Source organism: Scylla paramamosain, chromosome 18 (assembly GCF_035594125.1).
Source record: "Scylla paramamosain isolate STU-SP2022 chromosome 18, ASM3559412v1, whole genome shotgun sequence".
In the NCBI taxonomy this organism is placed as follows: domain Eukaryota; kingdom Metazoa; phylum Arthropoda; class Malacostraca; order Decapoda; family Portunidae; genus Scylla; species Scylla paramamosain.
The window spans coordinates 14,877,150-14,902,149 of NC_087168.1; the positions used below are offsets into that span (position 1 = coordinate 14,877,150).

The window sequence follows — 25,000 nt, forward strand, 5'->3', positions numbered from 1 at the left end:
ATCATCATCAAGGGTGTTAGGATTCATGAGTAGGAGAGTAACAAACAGATGTGCAGAGATTATCCTGGAGTTATATTTAGTTAGACCACATCTGGATAATGCAATGGAGTTTTGGCCACCGTGTTATAAGAGAGAGACTCGTTAGCAGTGCAGAGGAATACAACAACCAAGATGACAGAGAGAGAAGTACAGAAGTTATATTTGGCTTGAGTTACACCATATCCGGATTATACAGTGCAGTTTTTGACACCTTATTGTAGGGAAGCGCTGTACTGTACCCACTAAAACACAGCGACCATTAAATGCATTGTTTGTAAAGAAGCGACGCCAGTTTTAGGTTTACAAAGACGTAATGCAATCTTTAAATAATCTAAATACACATTTTTTTTTTATTTACACATCATCATCATCTTCCTTTTATTCACACAATATTTAAAGAGCTTAACTGTTATATTTAAACGTAACTTCCTTGCTTTCTTTAATTTATTTCCATCAATATACAAAAACCACTAAATGCATTGTTTAAGAAGGAACACACCAACTTTTCAATTTCACAAAGATCCACACGCGAAGCAAAGCAGAGGAGGGTGAATGAGAGGATCACCGTATCAAGACAGGCAAAGAACAACCTAACCCGCATTCACTGGAGAGGAGGAGCGTGCGTGGGAACATGATAGAAGTATTTACAAAGAATTAGCAAAGGTGACATACGCGATCATCACTATCTTTCGCATCATCATCTTCAGTGCTCAGTAGTTTTGATGTTCCTCCTCCCACTCACTTCCGCCAAGGTGTTTGAAAGGGTTAGGGCTGTATTTATATCGTTGAGGTGTCCATCCATTTAATTAATACGCTCTCTCTCTCTCTCTCTCTCTCTCTCTCTCTCTCTCTCTCTCTCTCTCTCTCTCTCTCTCTCTCTCTCTCTTGGCTCTTGTCTTTCCTACTTCTCGTTGCCTTTATTCTTTTTACTCTTGCTCCTCCTCCTCCTCCTCCTCCTCCTTCTCCGTTTACTTCTTCTCCTCCTTCTTCCATCCTTTTCTTCTTTCTTCTCCTGCTCCTCCTGTACTGCTTCCTTACTTCCTCTCTCTCTCTCTCTCTCTCTCTCTCTCTCTCTCTCTCTCTCTCTCTCTCTCTCTCTCTCTCTCTCTCTCTCTCTCTCAAGTACAACAATACGGAGACAAAGAAATAAGCGAGCGTGCGTTGACATAATTAAATTTCACTGGGAAAAGAAAACATTAGCTTTTTCTCCGCCAGTTCACTCCCAAATTAAAGGACACGGACACACATACATACATACATACATACATACATACATACATACATAAACACATGCACGTACTCTTACATATGTGTCCGAAGTTGTAAGATTAAGAAAGAGATTAAGTGACTGTGTATTTTTTTTTTTTTTTTACAAGGGTGGTTAGGTTTTACAAGGGTGGTTAGGTTTTACAAGGGTGGTTAGGTTTTACAAGGGTGGTTAGGTTTTACAAGGGTGGTTAGGTTTTACAAGGGTGGTACTGCGCATTATAGTAATCAGTGGCTGTGTTTGGATAGGTGAGTTGAGTGGACAGGTAGATGGACATGCAAATAGAAGGATGGTTTGATAAGTAGATTAAATGGTTAGGTAGATATTTAGGTATATGTAAGGATAGATTAACTAACTGACTAACTGACTGACTGACTGACTGATAGATGGGTAAATAGATAGACTGATAGATGGGTAGATAAATAGAGAGAAATAAATAGATAGTTTGACAGATGTGGACAGATGGATAGATAGGTAGATAAATGGATAGATATATAGATAGATAGACTGATGGAGACACATACAAATAGATAAATTGATAAACAGATAGCTATACATACAAATATATAAAGTGTGTGTGTGTGTGTGTGTGTGTGTGTAGATGGAGAGAAAACCACTACAATACTTTTCTTCTAAAGATGAAGTAATAAGGTAAGATATTTTTAATTAGGTCTTTATATACTGATCGCCTTAATTCCTCCATAACACAAAGGAACACAAAGGAAAACAACCAGCAGCAGACATGTTTGTTGGTCCTTAGGAGACTGAATGTATTGATATTTTTAAAGCTTAAGATGAGTTAGTTTAGGAGTCTCTCTCTCTCTCTCTGGTAGTGAGTTTGAAAAGGTCGTGAAATCTGCATAACACACACACACACACACGCAAACACATACACACACACACACACACACACACGAAACAAACCCTCAAAACACGTCATCCCCACACACAACAACAAAAACAAACACACACACACACACACACACACCTTTCACCACCCAGCACACACAAAAAAGGGGGGAACGATAAAGAAAGCGTAACAAAAACAGGAGCAGCGGCGGCAAGCGTGCGTACCCCACCGTGGCATCAAGAGTACTGAGGGCTTTTTCTCTTTTTATGCTGTCTCTGAGGTGTGACTTTATCCCTTCAGGGGAGGACAGGACGGGGAGAGGTAAAGAGAAAGGAAAAAAAAAATAGTACGTCAGGAGAGAGAGAGAGAGAGAGTGAGAGTGGTGAGTTGAAAGGGAGCCGGTGTAGTACGTGGTAGAGGAGGAGGAGGAGGAGGAGATAAAATGAAAGCACTGGATGGGAAAAAAAATATAAAAAAAAAAGAGGAAAGCTGGCGAGAGAGAGAGAGAGAGAGAGAGAGAGAGAGAGAGAGAGAGAGAGAGAGAGAGAGAGAGAGAGAGAGAGAGAGAGAGAGAGAGAGAGAGAGAGATTAAATGAAACGAAGAACAAAGAGACACCAAAAAAGAAGTCAAATAAAAGACAAGCACGAATGAAACAAAAAAAAAATGACAAAGAAGAAGAATAGGAGATACAGAACACAAAGAAAATAAGAGGAGGAGCTGAGGAGGAAGAGGAAGAGGAAGAGGCGGCTATACAGAGATGAAAGAAAAGAGAATATGAGGCGGGAAAGGAAGGAATGGAGAAAAAATGAGGAAAAGGAAAGGAGGGAGAGTTTATTTGGGGAGATAAGGAAAGTATATTTGTGTGGTAACCTCCGTGAAAGAGGAGGAAATATGGAAGGGATTTGGAGATAGCGAGGGAGAGGAAGGGAAGGAAGGGAAGCTGTACGGAAGTGAAAAGGAGGAGGAAGAGGAGGAGGAGACAAGATGGAAGATGTGAGAGAAGCGAGGAGAGGAAGATGAGAAGGATGTTTTGGCAAGGAGAAGCAAGAGGAGGAAGAGTATTAATATTGAATGTGGTAAACTGCAACACCACAGCACACTATACCTAACCTGCCTTAACCTACCTAACCACACCACTATGCATTATACACAACACCACACCAACGTTACCACACCACCACACCATCCCACTACCACACCACATAACCCCACACCACCGCCGCTACACACACACACACACACACACACACACACAAAGACCAAACAACACCTAACACTGATTACCACACGTATATAAACATCCACCACCACCACCACCACCACCACCAGCTCTTATAAACTCACTACAAAAAGTTTCTGTATACTTACGTACCCCCCCTTCCCCCCCACTCACCAGAAAAGGGCCAGGAATAGGGGGACGCAAGACAAACACGGCCAAGTTACGGTGTGTTTTGGGCTTTTAAAGGGCGTGGAAAAACATCTCGGGTTCTGCCGGTGACGATAATATGGTGTTTTGACGGCGGCATGGCAGGGGAGGAAAGGGGGAGAAAGGGGAGGGGGAAGGGAGGGAAGCAGGGAGGGAAGAAAAGAATGGGGAGAAAAGGGAGGCAGGGAATGGAAAGGTAGGGAAAGGAAGGGGGAAGAAGAGGGAGGAGGGAAGGAGGGAGAAACAGAAGGGAAGGAGAAAAGGGGAGGAAGGGGGAGAGAGGAGCAGGGAGGCAGGGGGAGGGAAAGGAAGGGGGATGAAGAAAGAGGGAAGAAGCGGGAGAGGGGGAAGAGGGGGAGAGATGGACGAGGAGGAAGAGGGAGACAGAAGGGAGGGAGGGAGGGATGCGGAGGGAGGAAGGAGGGAGGAGGGAAAGGCAGGGGAAATGATAAAGGATACGGAAAGAGAAAATACCGAGTAAAACACAAGGAATGGGAGGAAAAGGAGGAAGGGAGAGAGAAATAGGGAAGGGAAAAAACAACAACTTCGCCCTTCATAATAATTTAGTACTACATATTTATCAATACCTACATACCATACATACATACATACATACACATATCCACTACAAACACACACACACACACACACACAATGATAAACAAATCATCTTTATTTCATTACCATTTCTCTTTTAACCATCATTTAACAACCATTATATTCTCTTAAGGGAGGAAGGGGGAGTGGAAGGATGAGAGAGGGAGGGAGGGAGTGAGGAAGAGGGGTACGAAGGAAGAGAGAAAACAAGGTAAAAAACGTAAAGTAGGAAATGCAATAATGAGAGAGAGAGAGAGAGAGAGAGAGAGAGAGAGAGAGAGAGAGAGAGAGAGAGAGAGAGAGAGAGAGAGAGAGAGAGAGAGAGAATCCAATACTTTAGTGGGAGCAACTTTACAATGAGGGAAGGTGACGAGCAAACAAAGGCGCGCACACACACACACACACACACACACACACACGAAATAACAATGGAAACAAAAGAAAAGCATTCGTGAAATTACATAAACACTTCATCTCCTTAGATACAAAACAACTGCGTATCTGAACTGAAATAAATAAATAAATAAATAAATAAATAAATAAATAAATAAATAAATAAATAAATATCGAGGTTAATTATTAGCACTGCCTATGAGGACGCGGTGTTCACAGGTGCTTGATGACTGACCTCTCCTTGCACAACCATTAACAGTGCATGATAGAACAATAACAACTAGGACTAATGTTTTATGGGAAGTTCGTGAATTAATTGGTTGGGTTAGGATTAGACAGGATAAGATAGGATAGGTTAGGTTAAGTTCGGTTACGTTACGTTAGGTTAGGTCTGATTAATTTGTGTAATTTAATTTAACAGGTTTGTCAAGTTAGATTAGGCTACGTTAGGATATTTTACTTTAGGTTTGGCTGTGTACGGTTAGAAAGCCTAATTTCACTGATTTTCACTCCCCCCCAGCCGAAAACCACAGGTCCATAGCCAGATAAACAAAAAAATATTGTGGAAAGAGAAAATTAAATAGGGGATGGGGAGTAGGTAGTGTTAATTAGGGTGATATTTCCAGATCAGGGGAGGGGAGGGGAGGGGAGGGGAGGGGTGTCTACGAAGGTAACACTCCCCTATATCGACACGCAGGCCAAGGACTAAGAAACAGATTAATAAGCTTGAGTATCCATTGTATTTTAACAACGAAACTAGCGCGGGCGAGTCCATTACTTTGAGGGTGGGGGAGGGAAGCGAGGAGGGAGGGAGGGACGGGAACAAGGTAACAAGCACTTCACTCTTTAGCTAACTGAAACATCCTTAAGTAAAAAAAAAAAAAATCACTAAGAAACTACGAGGCAGGACAATACATTTCTTGGGCAATAATGTGCACTGAAACATTCCGAAATTAAAATATGATTACGGAACAGCTTGCCAAGACACTTCACTCCTTGGCTACTAATGAGCACTGAAACATTCTGAAACTAGGACATGATTAACTAAGAAACATGACAAGAAACTCTACCTTTTGACCAATAACGAACAAAGAAATACTCTAAAAATGAAACACGTTAACTACGAGATGAGAAACAACCCGCGAGGAAGCAGAATGGCCACTCCCGCCAAGCACTCCCCAGCCGTCACTCACACCTAGACACACCCCACCTGCACCCTTGTTCCCATGACACCCCAGCACCCACGGAACACTCACCTCATTCCTGGGCAGTCCAAGTGCTCAGGAAAGCTTACAATACCACTGATAAACGCAAGAACGTCACACTCAACACGTCGATACACACGACACCTATGGAACTGTAGGAGAGATTGACGTACCGACTGACTGACTGCCCCGTTGTAAACAATGAATTATTTAGTGTGTTACAATAATTGCTTTACTCAACTGCAGTTAAGAGAAAACTTTACAGAAAATTCAAAATGGTTATTTGTAAACAGTACAGCACGATGAAGGGAACGAAAAAGCAGAGATAACTGCTGGGTGAGAGGAAAATGGTGACTGTAAGTAATTGGCGCCAAATTTGAATTTATACAGCATGAAAGTTATTTTTTCTTCACTTTGTATAGTAGTCCGTGTAACATTCATCACCAGCGCCATTATCACCACTACCACTAATATTATCAATATTGCTACCAGCAGTACTACTACCGCTACTACTACATTCTATGTAAGAGGGAAACTAGCCTAGGTCTAAAAAGAATAAATAAATAAATAAATAAAAAAGCCCACTGAAGTGCCAATCACTAAAAGAAAGGGCCAGAATTATTACCCAAAATTAGAAAAGTGTCTTGAAACCCTTCTACTACTACTACTGCTACTACTACTGCTAGTACTACCACTACTACTAATACTAATACTAATACTAATACTATTACTACTATTACTACTACTACTACTAATAATAATATTAATACTAATACTAATACTAATACTAATGCTAATAATAATAATATTATTATTATTATTATCATTATTATTATTATTATTATCATTATTATTATTATCATTATTATTATTATTATTATTATTATTATTATTATTATTATTATTATTATTATTATTATTATTATTATTGTTATTATTATTATTATTATTATTATTAATACTTTCACCAACACTACCATCCTTACCGTGTGTGTGTGTGTGTGTGTGTGGGTAGGAAGGACGCGGAGGAAATAGACTGGAAAGAAACAGGCTGACACTTTCAAGGCTTCGTATAGAAAGTCAACAGACAAAGGAAGCAAGAAAAGAAGAAAAGAAATTCCCAAAAGAATAAAAACAGACATGATACGGAAATACACACAAAAAGAAAAAAAAAAAACAGGAAACTGAATCAACTGGGGAAATGCGAGTGTGTAATAAACTATTGGTAAGAAATCTAGATAAGTAAAAAAAATATTCAAACAGGAAAAAAATCATGAAAAAGACGGAAAAAGTAAAAATAACACAAGAAAAAGAAAGGAGAAAAAATGAACATGTCAGAAGGTAATGGAAAATCAGAATAGAATTTTAAAGGAGAGAAAGAAAACATGCAAATAAATCGAATTTTTAGAATATGCCGGCAAATTTACTTGGAAAACGGACACAACGAACAGCATATAACAACATCGAAGAAAACAAGAAACTGCTAAAATGTGAGAAAGAAAATGGGAAATAAGACGCGAAGCAAAACAAACACATAACATAAAACAAAACAAGGAGGAAAACAAGGAAATGTAATGCAATAGAGTTAGAGGAGGAGGAGGAGAAGGAGGGGGTGGGACGGTGGTGGTGATGGTGGTGGAAGAGGAAGAAAAAAAGAGGAGGAAAAGAAAGAGGAGGAAAGACAAGAATACTCACTCGAGATTTTATTCCTTGACAAAACTGACAGTATTTACTAACTAGCCAACCAATTAGCCAGTGAGCCAGCCAGCCACTCAGTCAGCCAGCTAGTCATCCAGCCATACAAAAACATACCCACCCATCCAATCATACAGATCCATACACAACCAAACACAGCCATACCAGCAACCACCCACACACGCAGCCATACACACTTAGCCATGCACATCCAGCCACACTCAAACGCAGCAGCCTTCCTGTGACGTGACCTCTTTCAAAACACCTGTCCTCCAATTTTGAATGATCCTTTTGACCTTTCTTTTGGGACTGGCGTCTCAGCGGGTCCCCTTCCCCCACCTTTTTTTTTTTTTTTAGTCTTTTTTGCTTCTCTTAGCCAGTGTGTGTATATTGAATGTCACCTTGAAAAGTCGAGGTGACGTGGGCCTTGATGACCAGAGCCACAGTCTTACCCAGTGATTCTCGTGCACTAAAAAATGCAAATAAATAAAACCACACCCACACAGACATACGCAGCCATAGCCAGCCACCTCGCCACACACACACAGTCAGCCAGCACTCCAAGCCCCCAATTGATCGATGCTCTGCCCTCTCCGTTTACCTTTTTAGACTAATTAGGCTTGTTTACGATGCGCCGAGGCCTAGGTGCGTGACGCCCAGGTGAGGAGGAGGAATAGGAGGAGGAGGAGGAGGAGGAGGAGGAGGAGGAGGAGGTGGTGGTGGTGGTGGTGAAGGAGAAGAAGGAGGTGCTTATTCTCCTTTAATATAATTAGGTGATGCTGCTTTTTTCGTCTTGTTGTTGTTGTTGTTGTTGTTGTTGTTGTTGTTGTTGTTGTTGTTGTTGTTATTGTTGTTGTTGTTGCTGTTCTTGTTCTTTTTTGTTCTTGTTTTAGTTATTGTTGTTGTTGTTGTTGTTGTTGTTGTTGTTGTTGTTGTTGTTGTTGTTGTTGTTGTTGTTGTTGTTGTTGTTGTTGTTCTCCTTTTCCTTCTTTCATGGTCGATCAATTTCCTAGTTTATTTCATTCCTTGTTTATTTACCTATCTATTCATTTATCTATTTATTTTTTGTTTGCTTCACACAAGAAAGTCAATAACTGAATCTCTCTCTCTCTCTCTCTCTCTCTCTCTCTCTCTCTCTCTCTCTCTCTCTCTCTCTCTCTCTCTCTCTCTCTCTCTCTCTCTCTCTCTCTTACACGCATTTTCTCCCATTGCTCAGCCAAAAGTTTCCACTCTGACCTTCTCCCTACGTAAAAATATCATAATAACACTCATCATAAAAAATTCCTTATAATAATAATTCAACTCAAAGGAGATTTTCTTGTCGCCAATTTGTCAACTTAATTACCACGATATTTTTTTTCTCCTGTTAGTATTTATATCTGTGTGTGTGTGTGTGTGTGTGTGTGTGTGTGTGTGTGTGTGTGTGTGTGTGTGTGTTAGGCCAGAGAGAGAGAGAGAGAGAGAGAGAATCACATTAATTTCGCGAAACCTCAAAAATAAAAAAATTAAGGAAAAAAAAACTTTATAATTCATCTAACATTATTTCAGTGGGAATCGAAAAAAAAATTACCTTGCCCGAACTCTGCCATGGGGAAAAAAGAAAAATGCTTGGGGAGAGAAACAATAGGAAAATGAAAGGAAAGAAGTAAGGAAGGAAGGAAGGAAGGATAGAAGGAATGATGGGAGAACAAGTAACGCAGCATGGAAGGGTAGAATGGGTAGATGAAAGGACGGAAGGAAGGAAGGGTGGACGGATGAATGAAAGGAAGGAAAAATGAAGAAAGAAAGAAAAGATGGGAGAATGAAAATAAAGAAGCATGGAAGGATGGAAGGAGGGAAGGAAGGATGAAAGGAAGAAAGGAAGGTTGGAAAGGAAGGATGCATGGAAAGATGGAAAGCCGAATAAATGAATAGATAAATGGAAGAAACCAAGGATGAAAACAACAATGAAAAGAAGAACAACATCTCAATTACCGTCACTCGAATTGCATTGTTTTACTCGTTACCTCGTCCCCTGTCACATGAACATTAAAGGAAGCAAAGAATTACATAGGCAGAGAAATGATGGGGTTTAAAGGTGGAATAGGGTGAGGCAGGCAGAAGTGGTGGGAATGCAGGAAGCGATCTGAGGAAGAGAAGTGTGAGCGGAAAACAAGTAGAGAACACAGCCTGGTGGAGCAAAGTTGCGAGAATTAGCGACTCGATATGAAAACGAGAAAAGTTGTGGAAGAAAGAGCATGAGGAGGAGAAAGAGGGGGAGGATGAGGAGAGCGAGAAAGAGGAAGATGAGGAGGAGGAAGAAGAAAAAGAAGATGATGATGATGGTGATGATGGCAATGATGATGATAATGAAGAGAAAGAGGATAATGTACACCACCACCACCACCACCACCACCACCACCACCACCACAACAACAACAACAACAACAACAACAACAACAACAATACACTTTCTACATCTCTCTCTACCCTCTACACTTGCCAGTCTTCCACCAACCACCTTCCAATCCACTACCTTCCACATCCCACCCACCCACCCACCCATGACATCTTCCCAGCAGCCCACACAAAAGACAGCCCCTTCCCTCCATCACAACCGTCATTACTGTCCTGTTACTGTCTGCTGGCTACAAAAGGTACTGCTGTCTCGTCCTGTCCTTGCGTCCCCAAAACCACCACCACCACCACCACCACCACCACCACTACTATCGCTACACAAAGGAACACAAAGGAAGAAGAAACATCAGCAGACCTCTTAGCCCTTTTTTCGGCCACCATCACCACCACCGCCACACAAAGGAACGCAAAAGAAGAACAAACATTACCAGACATCTAGCCCTTTCGATGTTCGTGATAAGTTACTGTCTGATCTAAAGTAAGGGATGTAGGATGGTAAAGGCGAAGACTCCTCCCCACCACCACCACAGCAATTAGTGAAGGCAAAAGCAAGTCTATTCTTTAAAGGCTTCGGCATCTGATCTATGTCGGGTACTTTCAACAAGCTGTGGTGGAAGTCGTTGAAGTTTTCAAGAGTGTTTTCATGATTCCAGCGCTAGTTTCACGATGACTGTGTACCATCAAAGGGAGAAATAATTAAAAAGGAACATAAAAAGCCAAAACGATAATCTCTGTGGCCATTGAAAACGAGAACGATGCGTTTTAGAATATACGACTCTTAAATGCTTTGTACTCTCACCAAGACTACTTCCGAAGGCTACAAAATTAATCATTCATCTTCTTGTGAGTGTTTCTTCTATTAATGATGCATAATCTCTGTTAATTAAACTATCATCAAAATCAAAACATCTTTCACCACAACCTGCTAAAACTAGTCAAGACGAGATTAAAGCAATGAATTGTTTGAGCATACGGACCTCAGCCTGTCCCCGCCATCCTGCTTCCTGCCACTGGTTCTGGATGGCGGGCTCCCAAGTTGGCTCCGTCACCGCGGCAGCCACACCCTCTCCAGACCCCGGGGAAGGAAGGGAGGGAACACGAGGGAACACAAAGAAAGGACAAATGATACGAGACTTCTAGTCCCAAATGATGCTAACTGCAATAAGCCGAACTCCAATGAGCAAGAGAACGCAAAGGAACATGAAGGAAGGACAAATATCATTAGAACTGGTTCCTAACAAAGCTAACCGCAATAAGAGAGGGAACACAAAGGAAAATGAAGGAAGGACTAATGTCATCAACCCTCTTGTCCCTAATATAGCTGACTGCAGTTAGCTAAACTGTTTATGCAAGCTGGAGTAAGAGAGGCAAATCAGATGTACAAATGTAGATTATGTAATAAAACTACGCCGAATATAAATGAATAAATACAACACGGAAATAAAGGCAGATAAGGTGCAGTACAATTGAGCGGAAATAAAAGCAGAGAGCATAATTGCCTATATACAGCACGGAAATGAAAGTAAATAAAACCTAACTGCCTACACACACCACGGAAATGAAAACAAATAAGAAAATAATTGAGCATATAGAACAGCAAAATAAAATAAAAAAAGAAAAATAGCATAATTTACCATACAGAACAGGGAATTAAAAGCAAATGGCGTATAAATGACCATATACACCACAGGAACAACATTATGACTAACGAAGTGTATAAATAAGAATACTGAGCTGCGAATCAGAGGACACCAGGGACACACGGAGCAAGGAAAGGACAGGAGGAAAATCATGATGGAATAGTGAATTAAAGACTATGAATAAACTAAAACTATGTGTACGAGAATATAAATCAATATCCTTAATTGCCATTTGCGGAAGTGGTGGAAATTATAGTTCTTGAGGATGTTTCCATGAATTCAGTGATAGTTTGCCAAGGATTCTACATTTCTAAGACTCTAGTAAAAAGTTATTAGAGATTTCAAATGTATTTTAAGATCTACAAGGGTTTTTCATCTTTAACAGGCACCATTGAAAGTTATATGAGTACTCAAGAGTGTTTCTATTTGAGAGATGGTTTAGCAAGGACTCCGCATTTTCATCACTCTAGTAAAAAGTTGTAATTATTTTCAAAGATATTTTCACAACTCTAGTAATGGTCTAACAGGGATGAAGAACAAGAATAACAATCGAAAAGTTATATTCGGTACAAACTCTCTGTGTCTTATGCTTCTCGACTCCCCTTTCCATCCATCCATCCATTCATCCAGTAAAAAGTTGCTATTATTTTCGAAGATATTTCTACGATTCTTGTAATAGTTCAACAATGACAAAGCACAAGAATAAAAATCGAAGAAAAAGAAAAGTTACATTAACCACCAAACTTTGTCTTAATCTTCACGACTCTTCCATTCACACGTCCGTCCATCCTTCCTTGCTCTGATTCTTGCTCGCTGCAGTGAAGAAAAATATTCCATGCATGTCCTTTTGCAGCTCCTATCATCGCAAGTTAAACTTAAGACTTACCTAAACTTCCTGAGAGAGAGAGAGAGAGAGAGAGAGAGAGAGAGAGAGAGAGAGAGAGAGAGAGAGAGAGAGAGAGAGAGAGATTAACTTTTCCGAAATTCTCAGCGCGAAAAAAGTTTTAATCCGTTTTTATTCAATTTTTGTGCGAAGGAAGCGAGGCGAGTCCCCGTCAGGTATTCAGCGCGAAATCGGTCCTTTCTCTCTCTCTCTCTCTCTCTCTCTCTCTCTCTCTCTCTCTCTCTCTCTCTCTCTCTCACCACCAACGCACGAGTCCGCTACGCAGTCTCCCATTCTGTTCCCGTCAGCTGCATTGTTTATATACTACGATGCTGCAGCGCTGTGTTCGTCTCCTCTGTTTCCGAGCAAATAAATCTCAACAAACACACATTAGCGAGGATCCAGAGAGAGAGAGAGAGAGAGAGAGAGAGAGAGAGAGAGAGAGAGAGAGAGAGAGGGTGGGGAAGGAGAAGTGAGTTGGACCAGGAGGGTTTTAAAAATAGGCTGTTTCATTTAGGCTTTCAGTTCAATGCAGCGTGTGTGTGTGTGTGTTATTAAGGGTAAGATGAGTTAGGAGAGAGAGAGAGAGAGAGAGAGAGAGAGAGAGAGAGAGAGAGAGAGTGTGTGTGTGTGTGTGTGTGTGCGTGTGTGTGTGTGTGTGAACGAGGGAAACTAGCCAACAGATAGATAGAGAGAATTGGAAGGAAATGGACCAATAAACAAACCGAACCTGCAAATGGCTGGGGAGGAAACAAGGCGATAAGCATGAACGCCCAAAGAGGAAACGACTTGGACTCTGGCTGGTGTCATCGAGCGCAGGAGGTCCGCCAACTCGCATGCCTCGAGCACACCTTGGCACCGCGACTCGAATAATTTGTTACGTGCTGCTGCTGGGGGTTTTCAAGGCAGTTCTCGTGGTTATGGTGGTAGTTCTAAGAGGTATTTACATATTCAACAGGCTCTTATGGAAGCTAATAGTACTTTTAAACGTGTTTTCCTGGTTTTAGTGATAGTTTAACAAGGATTCTATATCTTTAACAAGTCCTTATGGTAATTATTAGGGATTCCAACGGTGTTTTCATGATTCTAATAGTTTGACAAGGATTTTGCACTATCAACAAGCTTTACTCGAATTAATAGAGGGGTCAAGGTTGCTTCCATGATTTTAGTGATGGCCTGGCAAGGATTATACATCTTTAACAGCTCTGGTGGAGGTTGTAGAAGTTTTAAATGTTTTCCGTGATTCTGGTGATAGTCTAGCAAGGATATTATGTTTTTAGCACCCTAGTGTAAATTCTTAGTCACCAAAGGTATTTCCATGATTCTAGTAATAGTCTAACAAGAATTTTATACCTTTAACAGGCTCTAGGCGAAGTTGTAAAAGTTTTTGAAGGTATCTCCATGGCTCTAGTAATAAGCATTCTACACCATCAACGAGAAAAAAAAAAAAACATCCATGAAAACCCGACTAGTAATTTCTGTGGCCTTGGAAAATAGTCATAATGGGAGAAGGAAACAAGAAAACATTTAAGAACACGGATCTCTCCACCACCACGCGAGGACACAACCACGTAAACGAAACGGAAACGAAACAGTGATCGACGCATGCGAAAAATTTTTGCCTTTCTTTCTTTCTTTCTTTCTTTTATTCCCTGGAGGCAATTCCCAGACGGTGTGCAAATAGTGGTGTCCAATTGCGAAAAACGTGAGGGCAGGCATCGAACGGGGCCAGGCAATTCGAAAACAGGAAATTGTCCCGTCGGTCGTTAAAAAGGAGAGAGAGAGAGAGAGAGAGAGAGAGAGAGAGAGAGAGAGAGAGAGAGAGAGAGAGAGAGAGAGAGAGAGAGAGAGAGAGAGAGAGGCAGAAAATGTCCGTAATCCCAGCTTTATTAGTCAAAAATTACCTTACTTAACCTAATCTAACCAAACCAAACCTAACTTAAATTAACCTATCCTGACCTTAACTGGCCTAATTTTAATGTAACCCACCTTATCTTAACCTAACTTAACCTAAACTACCATTACTTACACCCTTACCTAACCTAAGCTAACATTAAAGTCACCAACAGTGCAGCAATAACCATCCTTCGCTGCTACCATTTCACCACCGCAGTGACCATGCAGCGCGAAATGGCATCACCGCTCTTGACACTCGCAAGCTGCACGAGGCTGGAATATTAAACGGGTGCCCAGTTCAGCGGTCCTTTGTGGCGGTTCCTTGGGGCTGTGTTACAAGTAGTGGTGGTGGTGGTGGTGGTGGTGGTAGTGGTGGTGGTGGTGGTGGTGAGGCGACGAAGAGCGAGTGACGAAGCGGTGTGAGGAGGCACTCGAAAATTGTTTGGTGCTTAGGAAAGGAGAGGAGTGGTGCAAAGTTAGAGAGCTCTTGTAGAAGTTTCTCTCACTCTCCCTCTCTCTCTCTCTCTCTCTCTCTCTCTCTCTCTCTCTCTCTCTCTCTCTCTGACTTGTTCTTATCAGTTTTCTTGATGGTTCTGTACATTTTTTTTCGTTTCCTTGTATGTGTGTGTTTGTGTGTGTGTGTGGGTGGGTGTGTGGGGGCGAACACTTACAAAGAACAGTTTGTACATACAGTAAAATCCCTCTTATCCGGCATCAACGGGACCGCCGACATGCCGGATACTTGAATATTGCCGGATACTTGAATAGAAGTGAAATTATGTCCACAATCACCACCCTACACTCACGCATCTTACCATAACAAAGATCAACTGATCTTAATCAGCAGCTGATCTGATCAGCTGCTTAAGTGTAAGCACAACACGCTTCCTCTTTTCTACAACTTTAGGCATGATGAAGGCGTCAGGCGATAAACAGTGCACACGCGGGACTGAGTCACTGAGTAAACACAGTGCAGTGGGCCGCAGGTGGCGCGAAGCAGTCCGCTCTGGTGGCGAGGGGACAAAGTATGCCTCGCGCGGGAATTTTAATCGATTTTATGAGTACACATTGATTTTTTATTGACTTTAAGGCTCGGGGAAAAATGTGCCGGATACTTGAAGCTGCCGGATACTCGAATGCCGGATGAGAGGGATTTTACTGTATATATATATATATATATATATATATATATATATATATATATATATATATATATATATATATATATATATATATATATATATATATATATATATATATATTATACACTTATATAAGAAGAATTCGACACCACAGCGCAAGAACTCTATTAATTCAAAACGGGCAATCATTAAAGTCAGTCACAGCTCTCGAACACTTTTCTCCTGACGTGTGTCGCTGTTTTGACCCACACAGAAGTACTTGATGAGTGTTCCCAGCGTTCCCTTCGAAGCCTGTACAGTTTACGCCTCAATTCTGCCTCCTGAATGAGAATACCTTCGTTCCATCATGTTCTTAACGAGTGTTCTGTTGACGCAATGCTAAGACGACTGCTTGGACCTGTATTGATGAGGGGAAGTAACAGTCATCGGGGCCTTTACTTCTCTCATTGGTTTACACTGTTTCCTGAGGTGATGGAGACAGAATGCCGGTAGGTCTGGCTATTCAGAATTCACCGTGCAGTTCTCCAATGTGGTGATGTGATAAAGTCCAGGGAATTTCGTGATTTTGAGTCGAATATGAATTGACACATGGCGTATTGAAGTGGTTTATATATATTAAAAATTCAGCTGATGTCAAGGTGAATTGGGAATGTAAGAAATGGAAGTAATTGCTAGATGCTTTATTTGTTTATTTATTTTTCATTTATCCTTTGATTTATTATTTTTTATTTCTTACTCATTTCTTATTCATTCATTTTTTTCCATTTCTAGCTTCTATCTATTTATTCTGTCTTATTTATATTCTATATGTTTTATTAATTTTATTTTACCTTGTGTATTTACTCATTTACTTATTTTGTTTGAGTCATTTAGTGGAATATATCACATGACTTTGGGTAAACATACCTGACTAAATTTTTAAAAACCGAATTACTCATCTTCTTTTCACGTATGAATTTCACTTTCGGAAAACAAACAACAGCAATAACAGTTCGCGTCCACAGTCCGGCTCTGAATCGTAATTAATAGGAATGGACGTAAAAACCTTTTGGTTAATCATTTTAATTTCGAATTTCGTCGCACAAATTTGTAGGCGTCGCGGCTGGCGGTGATTTGTCAAGCCGTGACACAGATGTATTGGACTTTTAATGTCGTCACAGATGTTGCACTCTTGATTAGCGGCGACGTGACGGTAATGACAGCATGGGACAGTTTTAATAGCGTCACAGATGTTGCAACCTCTTAATTACTAGCGGCGTGACGGTAATGGCAGCACAGAAACTAAAGGTAATAACTAATGCACTGTAATTTCTTTAATCCTCGAATCGTCACAGATGTTGCAGTCTCTTAATTACTGGCGGCGTGACGGTAATGGCGCAACGGGATACAAAGAAAATGAAGATAACTAAAGCACTGTAGTTACTTCATCCACTTTATCCCTTGTGTCTCGTCCCTGGAAACTTTTGCTAATGACAATAGTCTTGACAAATTGACAAGTTATACAATAGCACCAAGGATATTTTTCTCTTGCATTTCATTCTTGAGTATAGAAAAGTTCACGTATTGTCTGGGGCGGTGGTGACACGTGGCTTTGTTACTCTCTTCACATGGCCTGGCTTGTGGGGGCTTGGGTGACGCTGGGTGAAGGGCGGGTGTGCATCACTGACGGAAGAAGAGTAAAGAATAGAGAAAAGGAAAAATAAATGAATGAAAATGTAAAAAAACTGGTGTCTAATCTTATTTTTCTTGATGTCGTGTTCTTGAGAAGTACTTATTTAGATGTCGCAGAAAGCACTTGTTGAAATCAAGCCTTGCCCGGAAGTTTCATGTCATCGTACCTTTCTACAGTATGTTGTTGTACGCCACCCACCCACCTCTTCACAGTGTAGGTATTTCGGCTCTATGGCTCTCCCTTATCAATAATTCGTAAGTCATAACATTAGGATGATAAGTTGGCATAGGTGTGGACGTATGTAATGTACGTGGATTGCCACGTGTAGGCCTAATGACTACCTGCGGCTTCCTTTGTGTCCTGATGTTATGTACTACTTCTGCTACTACTACTACTACTACTATTACTACTACTACTACTACTACTACTACTACTACTACTACTACTACTACAACAGACTTCTCGGAGCTTTCCACATGTTCTTATCACAACACTTCTCAACTTTTAAGATCCTTTTTTGACTGTATAGGGGCTGGCACCTTCCGTAGGCCTTTTTACATATCTTTTCTTGCCCTAGACAGTCCCCCTCTTAAATAAAAAAAAAAAAAAGCCTTGTAAGTACTATCAGATATGTTGGTGCATGTTCTTCCATTGTGTTCCTTTGTGTCCCTATGTTCTAATACCTCCCGTTGCCCTCAGATCATGGACGGCAACGCGCAGACAGACGTATCCAACAGGAAGAATCTGGGCATGTTCTGTGGCGAGATCGAGCAGACCCGGACCTTCATCTCGGAGACTTCCTTCGTCAAGATAATCTTCAACGTCAACAACTTTACAGAGGAAACCTACTTCAGCTTCGACTCCCGCGTTGAGCTGCAGAAGGAGGTGAGCCAGGCGAGAGAAGGGATAGAGAGAGTGTTGATACAAATTAAAGGAAGTTGAATTTAGGTTATAGGCGTAGGAATGAGAAGAGTTAGCGCTGATACAAATGAAAAGAAGCCAAGTAACATTGATATAAGTGGAGAGAAGTCAAGCTTAGTGGACTGACGGAGAAATGAGAAGAGGGAACACTGATACGAATAGAGAGGAGGAACATGAGTGACTAGAATGAGTGAAAGCGCAAATGAGAAAAGATAACACTGATACAAATGAAGGGAAGTCAAGTTTAGTGGTTTGACTTAGAAATGGGAAGAGAGAGAGTGATAATGCACATGAAAAAAAAAAAAGTCAATTAGGAATGGAAAAAAGTCAAGTAGGAATGGGAAAAGGAACACAACTATAGATGAAAGAAGGTCAAGTTTAGTGGATTGACGTAGGAATGGGAAGAAGTAATACTGAAAGGGGAAAAATATATGAGTGATTCGTATCGCAAATGTTAAAAAGTAACGTTAATGCAAAGATAGGGAAGAGAAAAATTGGTGATAGAAAGCATAAATGTGACTGAATAGGATAAGAGCCAATGTGGTTTTATTATCATTATTCAAACTAAGAAAGAAAAGTATGGCTGCCTTGGACCATAAATGAGGCTAAAAGGGATAAACGTTAATACTTTCGTTAATTTCATAGAACTGAGGAAGGAAACAATGGTGGCTTGAAGTATAAATGAAGCTGAAAACGATAAAAAATTAATGATTTTGTTAATTATTCAAGCAGAAGGGAAATATGGATGTCAGGGAACAAAAATGTGGCTAAAAGGATTTTTTGCCAATAAGTCAGAAGAGGAAAGAAAAAAAGAGGGGGAGGAGGGAGAGTTAGAGCGTAAAGAGGAAGGAACACTAGGAAAAAAGGAAATGGAGGAAAGTATGTGTGTGTGGAAGCGAAAATCTATAATGGGCCTTTTTTAATGGGCTTTTTTTTTCTAGAGCCTTTTCCCGTGGACCTTTTTCCTAGTGGCCTTTTTCTAGTGAGTTTTTAGTGGGCATTTTTATCTAGTGGGTCTTTTTTATCTAGTGGGTCTTTTTTTTTAATCTAGTGGCTTCTTATTTTTTTTATCTAGTGAGGCTTTTTTTTTTATCTAGTGAACCCTTTTTATAGTGGACCTTTTTTTTCTACTGTATCTTTTTTTTTTTTTTTATCTAGTGGGCTTTTTTATCTTGCGCGTTTTCTTTTTTTTTTTTATCTAGTTAGCCTTTTTTTATCGGCCTTATTTTATCTAGTGGGCTTTTTTGGTCGCCTTTTTTATAGTGATCTTTTTTTTTTTTATTTATTGCTCTATGCCAGCGTCCCTCTTACATCAGATAAATAAATTAATAGCTAAAATAAAGCAGCATTCCGTCAGTGGATAAACCTTGCTTTCGTTTTCTTTCACTACACACACACAGGTAAGTTATCAAAAGCAGATGTTGCGAGTGACTGGGGCAACAACAAGGGGCATAAAATTTTAGTGCAGCTGCAAAGGATAAACGTTAATGCTGTTAATTAATGAGGCGGAATAAAGATAAAACAATTACATAGGCACTAACTGTATGTTGAGATTTAATTAATTATGCACCACATTTACATACCGTCCACGTACTCTCATTAATAATATGCCAGGCCAAGTATCACCTTCATTACATATTTGGAGTCGGGGAAATGTTCAGGTCGTCTCCATGAAGCACCGAGAAGATGAGGAGCTTTCCTGTTTTGTTGTGACTGATGGTGAGTGTGGTGGTGATTGTGGTAGTGGTGGTAGTGGTGGTAGTGTTGGTGAGGAGGAGAAGGAATACAAAGGAATACAAAGGAAAGCCAAAGAGGAGGAGGAGGAGGAGGAGGAGGAGGAGGAGGAGAGGAGGAGGAGGAGGAGGAGGAGGAGGAGGAGGAGGACGAAGAAGAAGAGGAGGATGGGGGAGGAAGAGGAGGAAAAGTAGAAGGAAGGGAAAAAGGAGGAAGAAGAGGAGGAGAAAGAAGAGGAGGAGGAGGAGGAGGAGAAAGAGGAGGAGGAAGATGAGGAGAAGGAGGAGAAAGATGAGGAGGAAGATTGATACGATGGTACTGTTGAGAACAGTGATAATGATGATTGATGATGATGATGATGATGATGATGATGATGATGATGATGATGGTGGAGATGGTGACCACAACAGTGGAGCAGCAGGTAAGCACCCCCAACACACAGCTAACACGAGCGTTCCTCCGCCAGGTGTACGGCAGGTTCGGGCCTAACTCCATGCTGTACCCGTTCCGGCGCGGCGAGGTGGTGCCCGGCACGTACTGCGAGCGGGTCTTCACGGACTGCAAGCTCCAGTCGTGCTTCGTGCAGTCCCCGGGCTACCCCAGCGTGTACCCGCGCAACCTGCACTGCAAGTACTACCTCAACACGCGCATGCCCTTCATTAAGCTGTATATCGAGAATGAGGAGTTCAACGTGGACGGCCAGCGCTGCGAGAACCCCATGATGTGCCCCATGCGGCCTCTCAGCACCAACTGCCCCTACGACTACATCCGCGTGTACGACGGCAAGAACGAGAAGGCGCCCCCCATCGGCACCTTCTGCGGGATGGGCCGCTTCCCGCACTCCATCATCGGCTCGGGCCAGGACGTCATGGTGGAGTTCGTGTCTTCCCCCGCTGGGCCCTTCCTCAACACAGGCTTCCACTTCAACGTGGGTAATTGGCCAGGCCACGTGGAGACGAGCGGGTCGCGGAACGGCACGTGTGACTGGGTGTTCTCCAGCGACACGGTGGAACGCGGCCAGGAGTCCACCTTCCTCTCTCTCGCCCATTGGTACCCGCCCGGCACCTCCTGCTCCTATCTGATCCGCGGCCGGCCTGACGAGGTGGTGAGGATGTACTTCCCGTCATTCCGCGTGCGTCCCATCGAAGCTCCGATCCGCCCCTATGACGGTGACTGCGGCGAGACTCTCATCATCTACGACTCAGACCGCGAGGACGACGCCCGCATCATGAAGATGTTTTGCGACACTTTCTCCCGCCCGCTGGAAAAGCACGACTTCATCTCCACAGGAAGCGCCATGTTCGTGAAGTTTGAGAGCCGCACGGGGAGTTACGACGGGTCTTCCCTCTACTACTGGGCCCAATACGACTTCTTCAACAACACGCACTACGGGAAGCCTGTGGAGGACACGCTTTGTGACGAACTATTCGAGTCCTTTGTGCGGCCCGAGGGAAAGTTTGGCTCGCCGCTCAACACCCTCCTGTACAAGACTGAGGAAGACGTCATGTGCCGCTACCACTTCAAGGCGCCTCGATACCAGTACCGCCGCATCCTCCTCACCATCAATTCCACAAATTTCAAACACAATGACGACGCCTGCGTGGACTGTCTGAACGATAAGGTTGACAAACTGAAGATTATCGATCCCTTCCGTAACGGCACCAACGTCTGCATCTGCGAGGTGTGGGTGCCAGGGAATCGAGTCCCGCCGAGCATTGTGTCCAACGGCCCCTCCCTCACGCTGGAGATGCACATCGACCACCGCCACGCCATGCAGAACTACTTCAAGTCCACCACTCCCATATTTGAAGGCACGTACAAATTCATCCACAGTCCCATCTGCGGTCCGACAGTCATCCCCGCCGCCACAGAAGGCAATATAATCTACCCCAAATACGAGCCTTACGTGTACGGCGGTTACGGTGAGGACGTGCACTGTATCTGGGAGCTCCGAGTCAAGCAGGAGCGAGACGTGTGGCTCTACGTGGACCAGCTCGACTTCTCCCTCAACGATTGCTCCCTGGAGGTGATCGAAGTATTCCTGCCAGGTCGCGACCGCCCAGAATTCACCATATGCGAGAAGGGAGACACGGCGGACGAGAGCAAGACCACCATCCTCAAATCTCGGGACCTGGTGGAGGGCGCCATAATCATCCATTTCAAGTCATCGGCTCCAGGACACTCCAACTTTAAGCTGACCTGGACGGAGCTTTTCGAACTGCCACGAAATAGCGACGGGACAGTCATGACCTCCAAGCTGATGGCCCCTGGGGACTGTGAATTTGTGTGCCCCGGCCAGCCCGCCTGCATCCAGAACGACCTGGTGTGCAATGGCGTCCGTAACTGTCCAGGCAACAGTTCTGGGGCCGCCCAGCACGACGAGGCTCCTGAGATCTGCTTCTCTCGCACCGGGTCCAAGTTTAACTACGTGGCCCTCGGTCTGGGAGCCGCCGGAGGCACAGTGGTGGCCGTGGCTGTCATTATTGTCGTGTGTCGCAACTGCCGTAAGCGCCCAGACGACAACACTTTCTAAGATGACTATGCAACAATTGAGTTTTCAGTGTTGTGCGCTAGTGGACGATGGGCGAGTCCAGACCCAAGTGTTGAAGGAACAATAGTGCACGTGCAACCCAGGAAACACAAGCGCACAAGTATACAGCAACAGCACAAGAAGCATACCAGTGTTACCTTTGTAGAGTCTGTTCAGCATGGCAGAGTGTGGGTTAGGCGTCTCTTCCATACCTTACATCACGTGGCAAGACAATAACAATAAGACTGAACCTCTCGTACCTTCCGTCTCAAGCGGAAATGTGAAAACTTGAGTGTACAACTCCTCCCAGTGGTCTTGAGGCCAGGCTGCTGCTGCCCTTCCCGGTGTACATGTGCATAAAGAATATTTAGATATAATTAGTTATCTAAAGTGTAAGCTGTATATACATACTATATAATGGTGTAGCATAATGTAGGTCGAATTTGACATCAGTGTAACTCTTCTTATAACTCGTAAGGGAAAAAAAACTCAGAATCAAATTTGAATTAAGTACAAATAAGCATCGCAAGGTAACAACAGCGATAGCCGTGCTGGGAACAACACTGGAGACGTGCCAAGGCAAGAGAGAGATTTTACCATTTATCAGCACACACGAGTGATAGATACCATACAAAGTGTTTATTTTGTCTACACTGCGGCCACCTCATGTGTCAACACGCTGCAGGCTGCAAGGACGCGCACTGGACTGGATGTGGCACGTGACGGTGTGCGGTGTTGTTCTCCGGGCCTGTCACCTCGTGCCCCGGGTCACCAGCACGGCAGACACTCGGGCGTGAGGCAGCGTGGACGTGGTGTCACGTGCGTTAAGTCAACTGCACACTGAATTACTATTTGCCGTATTGCGCATGCGTGATAAGTCTTGCATGGCGCGGTCCGTAGTACTCTCAAAAGTTCGGTGTCTTTTCTTGACCGCTTTGAACAGACCTTCCAGTAGAGGGTATTCGAGTTTTCAAGAGTACATAAATTCATGATTCTATTGATAGTCGAGCAGGATTGCTGTATCATTAATGAAAATAAAAATAATAATAACAAACACCAGTAAGAACCTAACTAATCACATCTGTAGTCTCTGAAAATAATTCTTAGTTGTGTTTAAAACCCGGGCCTGACAGTAAACGAACATTTGCAATGCTCAGAATTGTTTGGCCACATTAGTGTATCACTAAGTAAATAAACTGATGTTATTATCTTGCTGCATCAACCGTCATGCAAGAGTCATGACACACGTGCAGTACGGCGAATGGTAACTTCCCTCACGTTAGCTTTGAGGCAGCGTCACTGTGCACCGCCCCTTATGTTGTGCTGTCAGTCTCACCACTCACCGCGCCACTCGCTGGTATTCACTGGTATGCATTTCATTTAGACTTACCATTATAATTTTCCCAATAAGCTTTATTGATAAGTTCAATTGAGCATACTTGTCTCACTCTAAAGGACGAAACTATCAATATTTTTTTTCCTGCTGAGCGAAATCATATACTTGAATGTTATATACGTTATTACTATTTATTTTATTTTTACCTAACCAGCCCTAACCTCACCTAACTGCCACGCGAGACTTTCTGCGCAATTCTCCGTAAAAAAATAGTAGTAACTGCGGCAGTAATGACGTGTGTAACAAGCAAGAATGCAATGTTACGTACCAGGAAAGACAAAACAGTTTCGTCTGAAAGAGTGAGACGGGTGTCATTCTCTAATAATACCACTTATATGATACTCAGTTCCTTATTATGTTATATATTTAGTTCATATCAGTTCACTAGTACAATATATCATAATGGTCTTCATTATTTCCATTAACCATTTGACTCCTAACGATTCGATGACACTTGTCAGTTCATCTGAGTAACTCTAGGCAACTGAACCAAGCAAGACGAAAGCTGCAGACACTGGAAGGTTTGAACTACTCAATCTTTTTTGCTGTCAGTGGTGTCTTTCGAAACTATACGCTAAACTTGCACCAGACTATGTTAAGTTTGCGAAGTCACAACAGTCAGAGGATTAATGCAGCACTTACAGTCATTCAGTTTCCCGTAAGCCTTTTGAACATCAATGCATACCCAAACAGTGAAGTGGAAAAAATAGAAAATACCAGTGTAGTAAGAAAGAAATATTACAATAAAGACCAATATCATTTTGACCCCAGCGAAGAGTGTTCAGCTTCCCTCCCAGCAAGGAAAGGCGGGAACACACAAAAAGGATCGTATTCTCAAACGTTTCCATGTCTCTTCCGGGACTACTTTTAACAGGGTCCAGTGGAAGTTATATTTTCAAGGACGTTTCCGTTATGTCAGTGATAGTTTAACAAGAATCTGCATCATCAGTAAGAAGAAACAAACATGAAGATCTGACTGTTGTATTTTTGTGGTCTTTGAAAATTGTCCTTATGAAAGAACAGAGCGTTTGAAAATACGAGCCCTTGGAACAGAGACAGGACGGAGGCGTGCTGGACTCAGGGCTGGTATTCTGAAACACTTTACTCTCTAATAAGGACTACGAGTATTCTCAAAGATAACATAGATGATAAACAGAGTTTCAGGTGTGTTATCCCCATCACACATGCAGAAACATTACTAAACTATCACTAGAATAAAGAAAACCCTTTTGAAAACCATTGTAACTTCTACTACTGTTGAAGAAGCAGACCAGATAAGACACAGACATGCCTGAGAATACTGTCCTACTTTCTCA

The 25,000-nt window shown here is 42.4% G+C and overlaps 1 protein-coding gene across 1 annotated transcript in view; it reads left to right on the forward strand.

Annotated features, from left to right (window-relative positions):
* The window catches only part of LOC135109364 (cubilin-like), a gene marked incomplete at its 5' end in the record, with an annotated part of 89,912 nt that overhangs the window by 62,000 nt on the left and 2,912 nt on the right, over nt 1-25,000 (forward strand). Inside the window, 2 exons of the mRNA XM_064020755.1 lie at nt 17,803-17,988; nt 20,225-25,000. The exon at nt 20,225-25,000 is cut by the window's right edge and continues 2,912 nt beyond it. Coding sequence (XP_063876825.1) covers nt 17,803-17,988; nt 20,225-22,291 — 2,253 coding nt within the window. The remainder of the gene's footprint in view (nt 1-17,802; nt 17,989-20,224) is intronic.